This window comes from Leptodactylus fuscus, chromosome 2 (assembly GCF_031893055.1).
Source record: "Leptodactylus fuscus isolate aLepFus1 chromosome 2, aLepFus1.hap2, whole genome shotgun sequence".
NCBI classification, from domain to species: domain Eukaryota; kingdom Metazoa; phylum Chordata; class Amphibia; order Anura; family Leptodactylidae; genus Leptodactylus; species Leptodactylus fuscus.
Window position 1 is genome coordinate 221203823 of NC_134266.1, and position 21898 is coordinate 221225720.

The 21898-nt window shown below is 44.3% G+C and overlaps 1 protein-coding gene across 4 annotated transcripts in view; it reads left to right on the forward strand.

The window, feature by feature from the left end:
- The first annotated feature begins 4104 nt into the window (after window positions 1–4104).
- Window positions 4105–21898, forward strand: part of TFCP2 (transcription factor CP2) — a 59395-nt gene continuing 41601 nt past the window's right edge. The window contains exons 1-2 of one of the 4 annotated variants that reach the window (XM_075265670.1): window positions 4106–4281; window positions 4620–4770. In XM_075265670.1, the coding sequence (XP_075121771.1) occupies window positions 4649–4770 (122 nt within the window). In that variant the 5' untranslated portion in view covers window positions 4106–4281; window positions 4620–4648. Of the gene's footprint in view, window positions 4771–21898 lie in introns of all 4 variants that reach the window. The other 3 variants (XM_075265669.1, XM_075265671.1, XM_075265668.1) reach the window with 3 other exon arrangements.

A 21898-nucleotide genomic window follows, 5' to 3' on the forward strand; every position in this document is an offset into this window, starting at 1 on the left:
AACAGGGGAGGATGAGGGAGAAGTCAACAAAGTGGCGGAGGCAGATGAAGTGATGTCCTGGCTCGTCCTCTGGAGTGCATCGCCAGCACTGTGAGCAGAGGCAGTGGCATGAACGGCGGGCGACGTTTGTCCTGCCGTTGCTGCCTGCCACTGATTCCATTGCTTGGATTCCAAATGACGGTGCATTGAAGTGGTGGACAGGTTGCTCTTCTCAGGGCCCCTACTCGATTTCGAGAGGCAAATTGTGTAGACGACACTATATCTGTCCTCGGCGCATTCCTTGAAAAAACTCTACACCTTCAAGAAACGTGCCCTCGATGGGGGAGTTTTTCTGGGCTGGGTACAAAAGGGAACATCTTCGGACATTCCGGGTCTGGCCTGGCTTCGGCAAAGCAGCTGACCTCTGCCTCTGGACATGTCTCTGCCTCTAGCTACCCTTTTTGGTGCTGCACCTGCCTCAACATCCACACTACTTTCCCAGCTTGACATCTGCCTTGTCCAGGTGGGGTCGGTGTCCTCGTCGTCCACCACCTCCTCTTCCAACTCCTGTCTCGCCTCCTCCTCCTGCACAATGCGCATGTCAACTGGCTGCCCTGACAGCAACTGCGTCTCATCGTCGTCGATGAGGGTGGGTTGCTGGTCATCCGCCACCAAATCGACCGGAGATGGAATGGAGGAGACTCTAGTGTTTGAGCATCTGGACACAGATACTCGTCTGTTAGGTCCGTGGAATCGCGAAATGGAGGGGCAGGTTGCGGTACAGTCAAAGGAAGGGAGAACAGCTCTGGGGAGCAGGGACAGTTGGGGTTATTGTTCTGGGAAGATTGGGAATTTTGGGTGGAAGGAGGACAAGACTGTTGGGTAAGAGGAGGTAGAGGCTGACTGGCTGGTGGACAATGTGCTTTAAGCGTTATCTGACAGCCATTGCAAGATCTGTTCCTGGTTCTCGGGCCTACTAATCTTTGTACCATTCAGCCTAGTTAATGTGGAACTTTTGTGCAAAGCGCAGAACTTAGGGCCCGCCTGATGTTAAGGGACACACGCTGGTACAAGGCTCAACTCACCCTAAGTGCCAAAAACACTGCTGGTGCAAGGCTCTACTCATGCCAAGGGCCTCAATCTCTGCTGGTAGCTCAGCTTAAGGTCATGTAACTTTGTTTGGAAGGGCTCATGTTAAGGGCTAGAAAAGTGAATTTTGGAAGGTCTTACCACATCACACACACACACACACACACACACACACACACACACACTCAAAATGACAGTTAAGGGTGAGGGCTTTTGGAATTCCCATTGCCTATTCCATTTGTGGTTGTCATGGGGAACGTGATTTAAAGGGGTGGTTGTTACTGTTTGTTGAGCTTAAATTGGGGTTTGTGTCCATCCATTTGGGGAGTAAAGAAGGTTTCCAGGTATTTTCCCACTTTGATAGAGGTTTTTTTGAATGTGGAAAGTGTGTAGTTGTTAGGCAGTGATGTTGGGGTAATAGAGGGTCTTTGGTGTGTTACATGCCCCCAGACATGCTTCCCCTGCTGTCCCAGTGTCATTCCAGAGGTGTTGGCATCATTTCCTGGGGTGTCATAGTGGACTTGGTGACCCTCCAGACACGGATTTGGGTTTCCCCCTTAACGAGTATCTGTTCCCCATAGACTATAATGGGGTTCGAAACCCGTTCGAACACACGAACATTGAGCGGCTGTTCGAATCGAATTTCGAACCTCGAACATTTTAGTGTTCGCTCATCTCTAATAATTATTACTATTATTTTAGCGTGTAAAGGATATCACTAGAGATGTATTTTACTCTAGAAAGCTCAGGTATAGACAGAACAGAGATTGAATGAAATGTAAACTTTATTCATGATTTTGTGTATGAGTTGTGTGTTTGGTGTGACTTTTTTTGGCACTGCGACCTGGACAATGGTAAACGCCTGGGTCACAGCGCCAATAAACTTCCTGATTATGTTCAGGGGGTATAACATAAGAATACCCCACTAGTAAAGCTCAGGGGGAATTACATTATACCTATATGTGACAATCAAATGCAAAAGTACAGTATGCTCTCTGATTGACAGGAGGGGTAAAAAGTGACTGAATCCCTTCTCCCCCCCTCCTGGGGTCACATACAGGTTGTGCACAGGGACAGAGAAAATGCTTCTCTGTCTCTGTGCATGCTGCTCCTCCTCCCCCCCTTCCTGTTTCACTAATGCTTTCCGAGACAGGAGGGGGAGGACACTGTATCTCAGGACTAATTTGGGCTATGAAGATAATTTTAGATTAATTTTAAAGATGAGAATCTCATCTTTAAAATGATACTAAGATCTTCATAATAGCCCTTACATATTTTTAGTGAATTGCTGTTAAAAGCACTGTCGGGAATTGTGATCTTTAATGAGATCTCAATCCCCAATAGCGTTTTCAACAGTGAATCGCTTTGGCACAATAAGGGTTAACATTAAGAATTTGATATCATTTTAAAGAGGACATTTCATTGATTTAGGCACAGGCAGTTCTATATACTGCTGGAAAGCCGACAGTTCGCTGAATTCAGCGCACCGTTGGCTTTCCCAATCTGTGCCCCGGGTAAAGAGATAGTGGTGCCGGTACCGTAGCTCTTTACAGTCAGAAGGGTGTTCCTGACAGTCAGACAGGTACGTCCTTCTCCACAGCAGCGCCTATAGCGCTGTACAGTGATAGCGGGGAGGAACGCCCCCTCCCTCTTCTCAAAGTACTTGTCCACAGACAAGTATTATCAGGAGTGGAATGAGGCGTTCCTCCCCACTCACACAGTACAATGCGATAGGCGCTGCTGTGGAGAAGGACGTTCCTGACAGACTGTCAGGAACGCCCTTGTGACTGTAAAGTGCTATGGTACTGGCACCACTAGCTCTTTACACAGGGCACAGATCGGGAAAGCAGACAGTGCGCTGAATTCGGCTTTCCAGCAGTATATAGAACTGCCTGTGTCCAAATTAATGAAAGGTCTTCTTTAAAGATGAGATTATTATCATCATAGTCTAAACGAATCTAGAGATATGGGCATTAGAAGTAAGGATGTAGCAGCAACGTCCTCGGCTAGGCAAGTGGGAGGACATAGAGCTATGTCCTCGGCAAGAGAAGGGTTAAACGCCCTAATTTTTGCCAACGAAAAGTTAGCATGTACGTAGATAACCTAATGCAATGTAGAAATTCTAATTCTCATTCTATTTTAAATATATATTAAATTCTAAACATTTAGTTTAGAAGATTAAAGAGATCCTGTCATAAAAATGCAATTTTACACTTAAACAGTAAGCGGCCATTTTCTTGTGGCCTGTGGGCATGTGCAGTCGGCTCTGCCCGATTCCTAGAAGTTTGGCCGCTGGCACCGGAAGAAGACGCGTGAAGGGGCCATTCCTGAAGAGGATGTAGGCGGCGCTGGAGAGTTCTCTTGCAGCATTGGGGATGCCCCCTGTGCTGTTTGAGCGCTGGGGCCCGCCCCCAGTGTTGCAAGAGAACTCATTTGCATACTGACGAAAACCAGCATTTCTACCAAACGGCGGATCGGAGAAGACATCTAAAAGTAGGAGACGAATAGCCTTTCTTAGTGAGAAAAAAATGATTTTAATGGTAGAATCCCTTTAATGTTATTCGCCACACGTTAACTCAGAACCGAATATTGTTGGGAAATCCGGAGCAGCGGCCTATTTGAATATTCCAAAACTTCCCTCATCTCTAGTAGTGATATCTCCTTCCTGTCAGCCATAACACTAAACTAGTAGTAATAGTATCTCCCGAAGGTTACAGTGACTTCGCTTCCACAGCACCGCTGCCTGTCCCAGCACTGGTGCTATAATACGTGCATGACATGTAGAGCTCCGTCTAGACTGCCGGCCGGCCGGCTGGGAGTGTCCTCTTATGTAATAAGTCCCCATACATACTGTCCACTTCCCGTGTAACATGTTATTACGTCACGCCTCGTACTCCACAGCCGCACGTGCTCCTAGCCTGCCACTCACAGACAAGTTCCGCCTGGTAGCTCCGCCCCCTCCCTGCCGCCCCGCTGGTAGAGTGCGCAGAGAGCCTGCCAGCCCGTCCTGTGGGATGTTCGTGACGAGTCCCTGATTGGTAGATCGCTGCCTACTAGAAGGCGTGCACTGGTGACGTCACGTTGTGCGTCGTGTCGTCCGCCGCAGCCGCTTGTCTCGCTTATTCCTCCATGTTGCCTTGTTGAGCCGCTCCAGCTGCTGTCACCTGTGTCCCGAGGGAGTCCGCGGAGAGGAAGCCGCCCGCCCGCCCGGAGGTACCTGCTACATGTCCGTGAGCTGTGCCGCCAGTGCTAGGCACGCAGTATACCGGGGAGGCTGCTTTAGGAGCACATTGCAGCTTTCCTTGTGATGCCTCCTCCAGCGCCCACCATGATCTCCTAGGAAGCTGCGCTCAGTATGTCTCACTAAGGCTCCAGCCATCCTGAGGAGTGATCTGACTCAGCCCTGGCATGTCCTCCTCCAGCAGCCGACATATTGTCACATACACTGGGGGCTGCTCCGGGGCTTAGGGGTTAATAAGGACATTGTTGTAGTAGAACTCTTGTGTCTCCACTCACCACAACTCTCTTCACTGTAACATTTTTGGTGCAAGACAGGTGACCCTCTCCTCCTCCTACAAGCATGGCCTGGGCATTAAAGTTACCGCTGGCAGATGAAGTCATCGAGTCTGGATTGGTGCAAGATTTTGATGCCAGTTTATCTGGGATTGGGCAAGAGCTGGGTGCTGGCGCCTACAGCATGAGGTAAATATATGTTTGGGAGCTGTACGTGGCAGATAATGGTCCCGTGGCCAGTCGTATCAGAGAATGTTTAGGTTGTGCTCTTATGTAGTGGTATCCGCATGGCACCCAATCCTAGCCTACATGCTGCCACCAGGTAAATGCCTCTGTTTCGTCTGCGTGCGGCCTCCACTACCCTGGAACGCAGCCATATAAATGAAATCTATTATTGTGATTCTAATACTTGTATATTGTTTCTATGTGTTTACTAAAGTGCTATAAATGATTTGTGTAAAGCTCAAAAACAGAAGGGAAAGATTTCGCAACATTTATTGTATGTGGCAAACAGATTACTTCGCTTACTTGTATAGCACCTACATGTTCTGCAGAATTTTACAGACATGGTCAGTCACTGTCCCTTATAAGGCTCACAATTTACATTTCCTATGAGCATGTCTTTGGAATAATAAAGCAATATATTGGGTAAAACACTTCAGTTCGCTTCAGGAACAATTCTGAATCTGATCTTTCAGATGGGAATATTCCTTTTAGTGAAGGCGTTGTCTGTGCGAACAGATCAGATTGTGACTCTTATTTTCCACAAGTTTCAGAAAATCTGTAATTTTTTTCTGCAGGTTTTTGTTTTTGAGCCGCAGACAGGAGAAGTTTTATCTATATTTCCCTTTCTTGGTTTTGGCTCACAAAACAGAGCAAAAACTGCAACAAAAAAGCATCTTTTCTGCAAGGTGCATTGTCGATTCAGCAGGTGGTGCCTTCTCAGGTTCTGTTTACATCTGCGTTTGGGGATTCCGTTCCCCTCTCCGCCTGAAAAATACGGAGAGGAAAGTGCAGCCCAAAGCGGACTCCCTGGAATGGACACCTGAATACAGATGTTAATCAAACCTTAGCTGTGTGAGTTTTAGCTTTGTAGTTTAGCGGGCTCTGCCCACCAGCACTTTAGCGGCTAACACTCCCAGAACCTTTAGGTGTTGCATTGTTGGAGTAGAGGCTAACTATACCTCTCCTATATGCAACCTTAACCTGCCTAGTTTGACATGGACACAGCAGGTGGAGCCTGATACTAACAGTCTCAGGAGTCCTCTTATTTTCCCCATTCTGTTCCTGCATCTATCAACCCAGCCCTAAAGATAGACCATTTATGGTCACATGACTCATCCTGTTTTCTCTTATAAATCGGTGTTGTTGAGATCGCTGATTTTGTCAGTGTGCAAATGAACTCTTTGTAGCAATGAGGGCATTATTATTGCTGCAAACTTAAGCGGCAATGCTCTCATTGCTCCACAGATCTAATTTGCACGATACATAACTCAGCAACAGAGGGGAAAACACTGTTTGATCCATGTGGTTTTAACCTACCTGTGGGATATGCTAAAGAAGGGTTATTGACACCTATGGACAGAGGATTGGATTGTGTCATTGGATGTGTCTGCTGGGACCCCCACTAATCAAAAGATTTTGTACCCATGTGTGAATGGAGCAGTAGCCATGCAAGTGCACTGCCGCTCTGTTCTTCTCTGGGACGTTTGAAGAGAAGCAGGGCCGAGTCCCATAGAAATAAGTGGAGCTGCTGTGTGCCTGCTGCTTCATACAGATGGGGGTATAAGGAATCCCACTTCTCATGATTAGGGGATTCCCAACATATGTACATCCATCTGTCAGTCACATATCACCTATTCTGTGTATAAGTTGTCAGTTTCTCATAGCCAGACATTCATAAGATGGCTTACCCCTGGTTCACATTAGCGTATGTGTTCCGTCTGGTTAGAGTTCACATGGAGACCCCCCCGGACGGAATAATTCGTACGGGCAGTGTGCGGCGTGCACACGGACCCCATTATAGTCTATGGGGTCCGTGCGCTTCGACAGCAGAGTGCTTACAATTGTATTCCGTCCAGGGGGTCTCAATGTGGACTCTCCCCGGACAGAATACATACGCTAATGTGAACCAACCCTCACTGTTTGTTTAATTATGTTTCTTCATGTGCTGACAACCTCTGCTCAGAACCTTTGACCTTTGGTTGAGTTGTTTATCATGTCAAGGTGGTGCTCCTTTCCCACAACTCCCTGGGTATATGGAGAAAAGGAAGCATGCACTGAATAAAGGTTATAGGGAGAAGTCTGCAGTCTGTACTGCATTTGTGTGTGTAAACTGCACAGACAATCAAATAACTTTATAACCATGCATTTAATTTTGCAGTGTATTGTATTGCATAGTCTTCCTCAGGCCCTCTCATTCCCTGCTATCTACAGCTTTTAGCTCCTAATACCAATCCATATATTGTTGGTTCTGCTGGTATCCATGTAATAAATAATATTCTGAAAGAGGTATCGGATCTAAATAAATTAAACAATGTAGGTCACAGGAAAAACTACCTTAGTGTACCAATGCCAAGAAACTAAAATAGTTCAAAACGTTATAGACTGTCTCAGATTTCAGGGCGTATTGGCACCTAAGCATTAGCATGTTCCAGCTTTGTTATACATTGTGCAATAGATGTAGAGAAAAAAATTCACAATACCCAGAAGAGTCATTTGCATAATGTACTTAAAATTATGAAACCTTTCTTATTCTCACGCTAATCCTGACAGCAGACGTAGCCTATGGGGGCATTCACATCACAATAAATCTGTTGAACAAGTTCATTTCATGGACCTGCTATAGACAGTTGTCAATGGAGGCACAGAAGTTTGCATTGAGTTATATTAAAAAAAATAGTTTGAGCCAGTCATCTCCCTTCACTACACAATGGACAACAGGCACTGGTGCCAAGAAAGGTGACTATACACTCCAATTGTCCCAAGGAAGGTTAATCAACACCTCACTTGACATTTCAATGGGACACTTCAAAGATTAATAAACAAGTCTACTGTACCAAATGAAGGTAAATGCACCTTAATGGGCCAAAAAATATACACTTCAATAGCCCAAGGATGGTAAATAGATACATGGATAAGAACATCCCCAAACAAAAGAAGCATCAAACATTAGCATACAAAGTCAGCAAATCAAATACCCACAACCCCCATAGGTCAAAGGGAGTTTAAAGGGATTCTACCATTAAAAATCTATTTGTCTCGTACCTTTAGAAGTCGTCTCCGACCCACCTTTCGGTAGAAATACTGGTTTTCACTGGTATGTAAACGAGTTCTTTTGCAGCACTGGGGGCGGACCCCAACGCTCAACCAGCACTGGAGGCGTCCCCAGTGCTGCCAGAGAACTCTCTCAGTGACGCCTCCATCTTCAACAGCAACCGCGTTTTCTTCCGGCTGGGGTCACACTCCGCTTTTGGGCACATGCGCAGTACGCTCCTGTAGTTCTACGTAGAACTACAGGAGCGTGCTGTGCAAGCGCGCAAGAGCGGCGTGTGACCCCAGCCGGAAGAAAACGCGGTTGCTGTTGAAGATGGAGGCGTCGCTGGAGAGTTCTCTGGCAGCATTTGGGACGCCCCCAATGCTGTTTGAGTGCTGGGGCCCGCCCCCGGTGCTGTGAGAGAACTCGTTTGCATACTGGTGAAAACCGGTATTTCTACCGAACGGCGGGCCAGAGACGACTTCTAAAGGTAAGAGACGAATAGCCTTTCTAAAGGCTATTCCGATGTATTAACTAGAAAAAAAAGATTTTTAATGGTAGAATCCCTTTAAGCCAAAGATCCATGGGTAGTATGTATATGTACTTGATAACATGTATAAAACTTAATATCCTATGTGTATATAAGCCATATTACACTGAAATGAGCCCTAACATTTTACTCCCTCTTACACCAATATGCGTGCATGCGTTTTAGTTCTATTAGCTCCTGCTGCCCTCTCCTTGTTTGAGCTTATGTGCTTATTGCAAGGTTAACTGAGGAAACATTCAGGCATTGTGTATTCTGGCATATTTTGCCATCTATATACACGTGTGCTAATTGTTTGCTGCAGATATTGGCATGATTCTTTACTATATTTATACTGGTTTGAAGTAGAAAAGGGTGTTTCCTTAAAGGAGTGTTCCAGGCAAACTGGAAAATCCTTGCAGGAAAGTAGGGTACAAAGGGGAAAAAAAAAGAAAACCTTGCTCCCGTCCTTTTTTACGGTGTCTGGTAGGCCTTGTTCCAGTGAGGTGAAGCTGTTTAGGGCACTGCTGCGGTCAAACACTGGCATCAACTAGTTTTTCTTAAACTATTTTTTTCTAGGTAACACGTCGGAATAGTCTCCTACCTTTGGAAGTGCTCTCCACCACGCCGTTCGTTCAAAATACCGATTTGTACCGGTATGCTAATTAGTTCTCTGCAGCGATGGGGGCATCCACAAGCGCAGGAGATGCGATGGGGGCGTCCCCATTGCTGCTCAAAAACCGACTGCAGCGCCGCCTCTGTTCTTCTGTATCCTCCCCTTCCTTCTTCAGCTTGATGTCGGACGCCTGCGCAGTACGCTCTGTTCGGCGAACTTTGCCGAACGTACTGCGCATGCCTGTGGCCATAGTGCTGACACCGCAATTTTGTGCATGCGAAGTACGTTCCTCGAAGTCTTCGCCGAACAAAGCGTACTGCGCAGGCGTCCGACATCAAGCTGAAGAAGGAAGGGGAGGATACAGAAGAACATAGAGGCGGCGCTGCAGTCAATTTTCGAGCAGCAATTGGGACACCCCCATTGCTGCGAGAGAACTAATTAGCATACTGGTACAAACCGGTATTTCGAACGAACAGCGCGGTGGAGATCACTTCCAAAGGTAGGAGACGAATAGCCTTTCTAAAGGCTATTCTGACGTGTTACCTAGAAAAAATAGTTTTTTAATGGTAGAATCCCTTTAAGGACCCAGGAAAATGAAGAGGGTGGCTTACGCTGGGTTCACACTTGCATTGCTTAACCGTGCAGGACTAGAACCACAGGCAAACCTCAAATAGAAAAAACCGTTCCACATAGATTATGATGGGCCACATTGACTATAAAGGGGTCCATCATTTCAAACCTGAAACCGAGGGTGGAATAAGTTTTCTGTGCAGGACTTTTCCTAATGTTAATCTTCAGGCAGCCACTGCGGCGGAGACTCCGGCCAAGATGTTGGTGTAGTCTTTCTGGGGACTTGGCAGATATTTAATGTCATCTATAACAAATATTGTTTTGAAATGTATAGGATGAAAACAAACTCTGATCGGTTTTCTTTACTGCGATGTAAAGTAAAGCCTACAGTAAAGACTTTAGCTGTTGTGAACCTTTGACAGTCTGGACCAGGATTGTTTTAATCCATGGGAACTTAGACTTCTAGCAGCATTTTCTTGGTTAAAGCAATAATATGAAGTGCTTGTCACTTTCTACAGCAGTATGTTTGCGTGGGGGGCACAAAATGAATGATGTGACTGTATGTGAACACGGCCCTATATGCATGCCATACGTTGAACCTTGGTCCTGGTTACTATGGGAGGTTATGATCATTATTCTGCCCGCGGTCCCCTGTCTGTGCAGCGCTCATCAGACTGTAATTAATGACTGTGCTCGCTCATGCCCTAGAAAAATATTTCCAGTCATCTGTTTTGAAGTGGCCTGCGCACCCTACCTTGTCACACTCATGTTTAAATAATGCTTATAGAGCTGTTACACACATTCCTAAAAATTCATATGTTCATATTGTGTTTTGTGCCATGATTTTGTGTTTTTTCTTAGTAAACATATCATGTGTGCCTGCTTGTTCAGTGCTGTATCTACTACAGTTCAAAACCAGACGGTTTTAAGGGCTCATTCACACGGGGCAAGAGGGGGTGGATTTTGGTGCTCAATCCATGTCAGAATCCGTCCCCTCACAATAGAGGCCTATGTAGACCGCTAGCTTACTCTTTTCCATGAGCGGCATGTTCACGCTCACGGAAAAAAGAAGCGAGCTGCTCTTTCTTCAGGCTGATTCCGCCCCGGCGTCCGCCTCACGGCTGCATCCTCCAGACTAGGCCCATTAATTTGGGCCTACTCCAGAGCGGGAAGCCGCTACAGTCGTGGCAGGCGCATTTTGGCCCTATTCTGACGCAGCTTTCTGTGTCAAAATCAGGACCAAAATACGCCTAAACGTGCCCCGTGTGAACTAGCCATTAGGGCCCCTTCACACAGAGTTTACGCTCCACTCATTCAGACATGTGTACACGAGTGCTTCAAAACACATCCCATTCACTTCAATGAGAGCATGTGTAAAGCCGGCTTTACACGCGCTCCCATTGAAGTGAATGGGATGTGTTTTTGAAGCGCTCATGTATACGTTTCTGAGCGGAGCGTAAACTCCGTGTGAAGGGGCCCTTTACAGTCTTGATCTTAAAACAGGTTGTCTGCCACATATAGGAGAATATCTGCCATCTTGAAAAAATACCACATTGATATAGCAATGTGAGATTCTTGGAAACTGACCATCAAGAAAACTGTCTTTTCCCCCGTAACACGCAGTCACAGAGCTTTTATTTTTCAAGAGCACCATAAAACTCAAAAGCCATGGGCAAAAAAAGCTCATTCTTCAAGAATATATGTTCGAGTTTATTTAAGAAGCAGACAATAAGAATATAGATTTCCTGCTTTGGAGACCCGCATTCTAAAGACCATTTTAGGTCAGCTGTACGTGTCTGTCTATAGCAGGCTTTTGTGGCATGCTGAGAATTGTAGTTCTCACACTGAATTTTCCCATGGTGGTACTATTAAAGGATTATCTTATCTTGACAGCTTGTGTAACACAGCTCAAAGTCTTCTGTAGATTCATCATTTTCAGAATTGGTTTTAGTTGAAGTTAACAGATTTTTGGCGTGACAACTTATCTTGACCACCATAAAGTTCACTTATCTTTACCAGGTGCTTTAGTGTACTTGTGTGAGCCATATGCAATCTGTTATGATGTCAGTACCTGGCCAATGGGGGGAAAATAAAGTCTCCCATGGAGAGTCAAACAAGCTCATTGGCAATGTTATTCTCCCAAAATAAAGTTTTCCAAGTTTACATGAAATATTTCCTCAGTTCAACACTGTCAGGAGCATTGCACACACCCAAAAGAGTAGGTAAGAGTACTGACCTCCAGTACCAGTCTATAGTGCCTCAGCCTCCAGATCAGAGCATTCAGCATGCAGACTCTGGCTGAACTGATACTGGGTGAAGAACTTTTGGAATCTTACGATGATAATGCAAAACTTGCATTATCATGGTTGCAGTTCCTGCTTTGTGCCAGAGCTGACACTGACAGGGACCTATTCTTCACCTGTCAGTGAGCCGTCCTTCCTCACCATGGAGCCTGCCTCACAGTTTGAGAATCCCTACACTAGAGGATTGCTGGCTGAATTTGCGGTAACTGACCATCTAGTGTGTATTGGGGGGCCTCCGGACTTTTTCCCGGGGAAGATAACAAGTGGATGGATCTTAGTTGTCTCTCCTTTTACTTTCATAGCTATAAGCTACCAACAGTGGTGTCTGGCAGGAGCTGCCTTTTTTCGTTTGACTTATCCTTAGGATTAGTTGAAGAACACTGGGGGAAGGGTGGGGAGTCCAGCACCCCATGGGCTAATTGTTTGAAGCACCAGCTGTACTCCCATTTCACATGTCATGTTCATCAGTCACACAACATGTCTATATCTCAGTCCCAATCAAGTGAATGGGCCAAGCTGTGATACCAAGTACAGTTACTAAACAAATGTTTGACCTCCCAATCTTTAGTTGGTTACTTATCCTAAGGATATATGTCAATAATTATTAAGCCTGGAAAACCTCTTGAATATTTGCAACCCTTGTCTTGACATTCATTAGTGGGCAAGGTAAATTTCTATATTTCGACAGCGTGCAGAAGATCTGACTGTTTAGCTACCCGGTTCCTAACCATCAATCAAAGCCTATATAAATGGCAGAATGTCATTGTTGCTTTGGATTTGGTGCCATTGACAAGTTGACATGCCCCTGTTTCAGCTTGCTTGTAAATTGTATCTAGCTTATTGCTCTCTTTGTGTATATGGGATGCTATGTCAGTCTATGTACAGTACTAGGTTGCATCCTGTTACCTCTGATGTAAGCAGAGAAAGATGCCAGTGCTGGCACTACAGTGTGTTTAATGGACTATAAAGGGGGTCCATCATATTCCAAGGTGCAGCATATGGAAAAAATGGCATTGTGTAGGGCACTGTATAAGCTTTTCAGTCACACCTTACTTTTTTCCCAGCGACTTCTCATTTTAGAGAGGGTGGTGGTGGTTGTTACTGGGCGACATGTGGTGGTGTAGAGAAATAAAACCATTTGCTTAATGATAAAACCACAAATTTCACTAAAATGACATATCTTTGGGAGAAAAGAAGGTACGTCTGGAAAGTTTATACATTGCCAAACCGCTGCTGTTTTGCTTGTGTGGTGAACTGTGAGCTGATATACTCTCTATATATACAAATCTTCCCTCAGAACTAAAATACTTCAGAATTTGTGTGGAATTTCCTTGCTGTAAATACAGCATATTTTCTTCAACAGCCAAGTGGATAAGATTTTCTGGTGCCAAAAATAATCTAGCGTTTCAGTTAACAAGATATTCCCATCTTGGCAATTATCTGCTAAGATAGGAACAACTGCTTATAAATCCTGACTACCGGAAACTGCGTAGAACAACACTGTTTTACTGTCTCAAGTCCAACCCTGTTGGCCGCTCCTTATGAGAAGTAATACCCATCTTTGCTGTGGTTTGGCGCAGTGGGTAAAACTCTTTTAATGCCTGGTAGATGTTGGCTGGTCCTATCACATAGACCATGACTTGTCTTTAAAACAGGGCTCCTATGGCTCTAGATCAGGGGTCTCAAACTCAACTCAGCATGTGGGCTGCAGAGCAAGATCCCAGCCAGTCGGTGGGCCGCACCGTGGCAAATTTAGCTCCACCCATTTTTATGTTGACTCCGCCCATTCATTTTTCATGTGCCCCCACACTGTATAATCCTCCTACAGTCACCCGTAAACTATATGTCCCCCCTCCATCTTTCCCCCAGTTACATATACACCCTTCATCTGCCCCCAGATTCATGTCCCCCCATCTCTGCCCCCAGTTTCATGTCCCCCCCCCCATCTCTGCCCCCAGATTCATGTCCCTCCATCTCTGCCCCAGTGTCATGCCGTTCTCCCCCCCCCCCCCTTCGTCTGCCCCCAGTGTCATGAGCCCCTTCATTCCACGCCGCGAGTTTGAGACCCCTGCTCTAGACTGTATATTGTTTGCATTCCCAGGGCTGAATGTGATGTGATCATAGAGATCTATGATGCTAGCTGTCCTTGCGCCTCTGTGGCTCTTCTGTCCCAAACTATATACAGTATATGACAGTAGAAATGCTGAAAAGCAGGGAGTATTATACAGTTTTGCAGTGAGCTATAGTAAAGATCTATTTGTAGAAGGTATAACTGGAATGATTTAGGATCATGGCTGCCATACCAGTATGTGTATAGTATACGCCTAGTCCTACATAAGGGTGGGTCTCATCTCTGAATTCCAGGAGCTTGGTGATCTGCGTTTTGTGATATGAATATAAAGCAAATCGTTCCCCATCCTTTCAAGACCATTTATCCTATCAGTGGAATTAAGCAAGATTTTATTTGTGTGTGTATAAATTTGAGATGACCATGGATAGTAAATGGGTTTTCTTTAACTAGTGTAGATAGCTTTCCCTGTATAGGGGCTGGATTGTCCTACTAGTATCTGGCAAAAGATTATCTCCTACGCCTGCGATGTGTTCTTTGTTCAAAAAGGGATTTCAATGATAGAATCCCTTTAAACAGAAAATTGTAGTGTGTAAAAAAAAAAAAAAAAAAAAAAAAAAAAAAAAAAAAATTAAAAATTTTCTTTATTTGTTGCTTTGTTTATATATCACTAGGTTGACACTTTGTTTCCGTTAGTGAGGTCCACTTAGGGATCCCATGAACGGAAACCTCGTTTACCTGCAGACCTCATAGAGTGTAATGGGGTCTGCTGAGTTTCCACCTGAAAAGTGATAAAAAAATGCAGAAAGAAAACCGGGTTTGGGCACGGAAACCCTGATCAGAGAGTAAGTTCTAGTGTGAACCCAGCCTAATTTTGTACTTGCTTGTGTTATTAGATAGACTTTTCTGTTACATGTGAATATTTGTCTGAGCTGAATATGCACGTGAACTATATTTTGTCCTATGACTCTATGGCTGTGGTCTTCAGGATTGCGTAGTTACCCAATATCTTTATAGGTTGTTTCCATAACAAACATGATGAAATCAGAAGTCGTTTTGGTTCGTGATGTGAATTTCATGTTTACACTACAGATATTCCCTCCATGTCGTGTCTTCCATGTAGAACACTGAGAGTAGTTACTCCGGTTGCACCTTTGGGTGACAGGTAGATTTGGTGCGAGGAATGCTTTTCGTTCCATTACCACTTCATGGGACCTCTTACCTGTTGTCATAAATCAGTATGTCGGGTCATCTTTTATTCTGTTTGTGAATTATGTCCTGCAGTTATACATGAACAAAATTCACTAGCACTGGTGAATTGACCCCCAGCAAGTGAAATGATGCTATTCATACAAGTAAGCTGAGAAGTATAAAACTTGCAGTAATGCAAATAAATATGTAGGTATAGTTAATGTTAAGAGGGAGCTATTTATACAGGAAACCATGCAAAATATCTTATGACCCTTACAGACAACCACGTGTATTTTATAGTCCACAAAATACTGTTCAGAGTTCCGCTTTTGCAGACTGTGTTTAGCATCAGTGCCATATATCCAGCGAAACAGACAATATTGCTTCAGTGTGTCATCTGTATTTGCAGATCTGCAAAATGGATGGCACACTGATGCATAAAAAAAATTAAACCTCTGTGTGTAGTTCCGCAAATACGGATGAGACACCGAATAAATCCATGTGCCATCCATGGTCCTTACTCTCCTGTAGGCTTCTATGGGCGAGTCTGTGCCACAAACACCAAGCAGAATAGGACCTGCTCTTAGTTTTGAGACGTGGGCTCTCAGCCCACACACGGATTCGTGGAATACACTGTACTGTACTCGGGCCCATAGGAAAGGAATGGGTCAGTGTGCTATCTAGAAAAACACAGCACATGGCCATCTGTAATGGATATACATTTTCATGGGAAGTGGCGCAATTATGTGTCAAAACAATAATGCCATGGCATTCTAAATTCAAGCATCTTTGTGGTAGTAGCGATAAAAACTGCAACATCACTGTACCTCCTAAATATGTAATGCTTTAAAGCTATTTTCACACTGAATTTTTTTTTTTTTATAGCTAAAATACTCAACATAAAAATCTGCCGAGTATTTTGCCTGTGTATTTTTTTTGCTGATTCATGCCCAGAGTAGGGGTGTGTCCGAAAAATCCTCGATCTCCTACACTATACCTACCTGCCTATTGTGTGTTCAGCCAGCCCAGGGCCTTAGAAACCCCATCCAGGCACACTCTTTTCTATATTGCATTTCAGTCTGGTGGTCTAAGGGTTACACTTGCTACTTGTGCATTTCTGTAGATATAGTGACCCCCACCCCCCTGCCCTAACCTGCCATAGGTCACTATGTTACTCACAGAAGGGGAACTTAGTCTTTATCAATATATTCCTGAATATCATTTTCTGAGTTCCATAGGAATACATTGACTAACACAGTAAAGATATACAGAAGTGGACAAAATTGTTGGTCCCCCTCGTTTAATGAAAGAAAAATCCACAATAGTCACAGAAATAACTTGAATCTGACAAAAGTAATAATAAAAATTCTATGAAAAATGAAAAAATTAGTCAGACATTGCTTTTCACAGGAATGTTTTTGTAGTTTCAATCTTCATAATCCCATGCGTGTATTACAGTATATACATATGGGCATAATCTTTGGCTTAGCTCTGAACTCCATCCACCCCCAGCCCCTAGGTGTGTGAAGGGCTCGGGGTTAATTGAATTTTATCTGTTCATGCTTTGTGACAGCCTAGCTGGTTTTTCCACCATTGCTTAGAGATGTCCTCTTGAATTGTCTATTACCTGGTCTATTGTATTAGCTCTTTTGAAATGTTTAACCACTTTGGCACCAACACCTATGTGTCCATTGTGTCCAGCCAAAAGGAGATGGCTCAAATCAGCTGTAGTGGGACTATTATCTCTCCAGGCAACAATAGATTACAAGATGCCAGCATCAGTTCAAAGTTCAAGTATGCTGTGTGTTCTATTTACATCTAGCACACTGACCACCCATTCTTTTCTTGTGGCCCCATACACCCAACTAAGTATTAATATAATTATCACAGGTCTGTGAGCTAGTGCAAAACCTGAGCCAGGTCCTGTTTGTGTCCAATTTGTCCATCCTAGCTTCATTAATGAAATGTTCTCGTCCTACCACCCAGCTATTGACTACAGCGATGAATTTTGCTCACTGCTTGTATGATGGATTTTCATTTTTCCATACTACCTCCTTCTTTTAGACCACTTTTTCATGCAATTTTGGGTGGTTGTCTCGAAGAGGTTTTGCTGGCCAGCATCAATCTTTACGGATCTGACCAAACTGTGGTCAGATTCGTGTTATTTCAGAATTATTTATCAAATGGAATATTAGTTCTATTCGCTGCCCATCTGAACAATACTCCCAGCCCTCCTTGTTTCCTCCTCAAAGTTCCTCAGGGATCTATTATCAACAACACAAAGCACTTCCAAGAATGCACTTGAGTAACTTGTCTAACCACAGCATAATAGACTGTAGATGCCTCACTAATATAAAGGGTAATTGACCATTTACTGTAACGGGTATAACTCAGATGTAGGAAACTCTCCCATGTGGAGATGACACAAGATAAATACAGCATACAACATAAAAACAAAACCATGCGTGTCTTTACTGTGAGATGAATTTATTAAAGGGTTACTTGGTTGCTATAAGTTATCCCTGATCCGATCATGAGAAGGGAGGACGTTTACACTGTATTAATGGAGCAGAACTTGTTCGCTGCCACTCAGTGTGCGTCTTCTGGACTGTTTGGCTATCCCAGGCAGTCCTATGGAACTATATAGAACAGAGAGAACACGTCACCTGCCTCCATTTTTATATGGGGCAAACATGACTCCTATTATAAATCGTGGTCCTCCATGCAGGGCTTTTCTATCTACCAATTTTTGTAAAGTTCTGTGAAGTTTCAAACTCCAATGCAGATGGGAACCTAGCCTGAAATATTGCTAACATTTACAAAAACCAAGGGAATAGGCGTAACTCGAACAGCGGTGTCATGTAGTCATTGCTAAGATGTGATGTATGTTGGGACAGATTTATCAAAGAAAGGAACTTTCATTCATTAATGTGTCCCGACATATGTCAATGAAGTAGTCGAGGCTTAACTAACTTAACATAAAGTCTTCAGTAATGTATTTGTCTCTATTTTATGTCATCAGCCAGGTAACCAAACGCACATGCCAGCAGCCTCTGCAGAATGTAGGTTGTAAACAGGAGGGGGAACGGGGGGAGTTCTTCATGTGCCGGCAGATTCCTACATTACAAAAAAATTATCACAGCAATTTATTAAAAGGTTTTTGCTAGGTTTTTTGGGTGTATTAAAGTAGCAAGTTTTGTTGCAGTAAAATTTGAGACTTCTTTCAACAGTTTTGAAACTTTGCATGAAAACTGGGAATGCCTAGGTACAGGCAGAAGGGTTACTATAGTTAACCAAGTTACACTGGAGTAAAATGTGAGTTGTCTGGCATGTGAGAGGCCATCAATATAAACTCTTGGATAGTCTTTTAAGGCTTGGAGTCACATGGGTTGGGAACACTGCAAAATTTCTGTGACTGAAATGGGAAAATGTTTTCCTGAAAGTCTCAGTTGTAAAAACCAGCCAGGATGGAGATAGTTTTGTGGCGGTCACTGGGGAAACTGGCAGCATAAAATGACTTGAGATTGTAAAATCTCATTCACTTCGCTTACTTCCAGTGGATAAAAATCAGGCCATGGTCATGTGATGGACTCAGAGGTACAGATGTCTGATTACTGTGCTGTGACTATAACTAGCTGTGCACCTGAGTGCCCATCACATGACCATGGCGTGCCCATCACATGACCATGGCGTGCCCATCACATGACCATGGCGTGCCCATCACATGACCATGGCGTGCCCATCACATGACCATGGCGTGCCCATCACATGACCATGGCGTGCCCATCACATGACCATGGCGTGCCCATCACATGACCATGGCGTGCCCATCACATGACCATGGCGTGCCCATCACATGACCATGGCGTGCCCATCACATGACCATGGCGTGCTTTTTATCCACTGGCAGTAATCACAATGAATAACAGCAAGCAGAGATCTAGAAAACCGTGAGGAACTGATACAGAAAGTATATTGGAAAATTATAAAACTTTTCATTATATAAATCTGTACCTAGCCATTCCCAGTTTTCATGCAAACTTCCAAAACTGTTGAAAGAAGTCTCAAATTTTACTGCAACAAAACTTGCTACTTTTAATACACCCAAAACACCTAGCAAAAACCTCGTAATATTTATCTCTCAAAATTTGGTCTGAAAATAACAAGGGTATGTTCACACAGTTTTTTGCAGATTCCGTGACTCAAAATTCCCTCCTGATTCGGCCCATTGATCCAGTCCTAATCAGGAGTGGGATGCCGTGTAAAAAAGTCACACCGCGAAAAAGGTTTCTGCTGTGTGAATTAACCCTAAGCTCACCATCCACATGAAATTACTGATGGCTATTTTCTTAATTACTTTTGAAGGCTAAGGGCTTGTTCACATCTGCGCCTGGCACTTCGTTATGCAGGTTTCCGTTTCCTGCACAAAACAGGGCAGGAGACGGAAACCTGCCGACATCTTTCAAACCCATTCATTTGAATGGGTTTGAAAAGTGTCCAGCCGTGAGCGCCGGTGAGCGTTTTATGCTCTCCACGGCAAAACCATATATAATAAATATATCCCCGAAAGTATGACACCCCCTGAAAGTAAGGCATGCGGGGGTTTCTGTTGAATTGCCTAATATAAGGCTTCCCCCGAAAAAAAGGCATGCCTGGCAGTGGTGTGCGGGGTTTCGAGGGATGGGGCTTAGCGGAGTTTTCGTGGGTGAGGCTTAGTGAGCTCCACTTCACTGACACAGCAGCCATGCTCTGAGCTCCGTGTGCACAGTAAAGCCGGCTGCTGCCTCTGCTGTTGTAGGATGAGCTCTCCCAGCTCATCCCAGAGGCAGCGGCAGCAGCTGCCATACAGAAGAGGCAGCAGCCGACTTTCCTGTGCGCACAGAGCACGGCTGCTGTGTCAGTGAAGTGGAGCTTGCAAAGCTCCGCTAAGCCCCGCCCCCCGAAGCCTCGCTAAGCCCCGCTCACCACTTCCAGGACGAACAACAGCACCAGCGCTGCTAGGAAGAAGGGAAAGATAAGTATGATAACTCAACCCCCCCCCCCCCCCCCACACTACACTACACTACCTACCACCGGCAGTCATGCTGACGCTCCACTAAGAAAGTGCCGGCATGACTGCTGTAATAAGGCACCCCCCGGTGCCTTAGAGTGACAATTTAATATAAGACACTGTCTTATTTTCGGGGAAACACAGTATATGTGTGTGTATATATATATATATATATATATATATATATATATGTGTGTGTGTATATATATATATATATTATAATTTTTTTTTTTTTTTTTTTTTTAAATGTTTCGCCGCGGAGAGCATAAAACGCTGACCGGCACTCACAGCCAGACTCGGCATGAATGACAGGTTTCCGTCTTCCGCATGCAGAAGACAGAAACCTGATAACTGAGTCCAGACGCTGGTGTGAACCCAGCGTTAGTTGTGAAAGAGGTGTGTGGTGGTTTCAGCCCACCCCCCCCCTTGTTTAGCCCTTAGAACAGGAGGTTCTTGTGAGTGCAGCCTTAATCTGTGATGTGGGCTTCTTTTCCTGGGGTTGGAGTAGTTATCTCTCATCTGGTGAAAACAATTTTCCTATCATTTCTAAGAATTGCATCGTACAATGATTAAATCCACATCAACCGTGTCTGATGTGAAAGGATCATCTGATGGCAAAAAGCCTGTTGAAATCTGATATTTAGTATAAGACTAGTAAATGACTCACAACATTTCCGTGATCACTCAACACACCACAACACTAATGTCATGCCTCCAAAGAAAATACACACTCACACTCTGTAATGTTCCCGGGAGTTATGGAGGGTGTATGCTGAACTTGACTTTAGTTGTTATCCCACTTCAGTATTTCACCCTGTTGTATTAGATGCAGGTACAGAAGACACTAGCCCTCTAATACTGTGTGCTTGCCCAGTCAGCAGCTCCCTCCAATACACTATACACTAGGGCAAGCAATATTCCTTTACAAGAGGTATTTGGTCCTTTCAGCATTGAATCCCTTCATTCACTATACCTCCTAATCTTATCAAGATGGTGCTGGATCATTATGTAGGATTTAGCTGTTTTCTTTTCATAAGAATTTACCTAGCATATGGTAGTGGACATACAGTCTCATCATGGTGGATGTGAGATACAAGGATCTGAGTCAGAACACAGTCTTTGTCATGTCTGTAGAAGTTCTAACCCACTGCTTATTCTTTAAGCCTGGTTTACATCTGTGTTTATGGAGTCGCTTAGGGACCCCTAAACGGAAACTTATATGCATTAAAAAGTGGTTACCTGGGAAAACACGTGGCCCCCGTAGACTGTAACGGGGTCGTAGTTTCTGCCCGATTTCCACACAAAACGAGAGAAAACTGCTGCTTGCACCTTGATTCCATCTCCCACATCAAAGAGTTGGTGGGACTGTAGAATATTGACTATAGGGGTAGGTTCCGCCACAGTCTGAGGAACAGTGGAATCCATCAAGGGCAATAGTATTTTATTAAAATCTCCCCGTATCGTTACATGAGCTATGGCCACCTCTTCCCTCTTAGACAGAACAAGGCGGGGAAATTGCAATTGCCTCTTGTTAGGGGTATACACTGAAACTAGTGTAACTTGGACATTATTAATGTGACACACCAAGATGACTTCTCCCCTCACCATCTGTAATCTTCTGATCAGTAGAAAAGGCTAAGGTGTCTCTAACAAGTATTGCTACTTCACATTTCTTATGCAGCGCATGGGAGAAAACCTGAGCTGGATAACTCTTGTGGAGTCGAGGAGCGTCCTCCC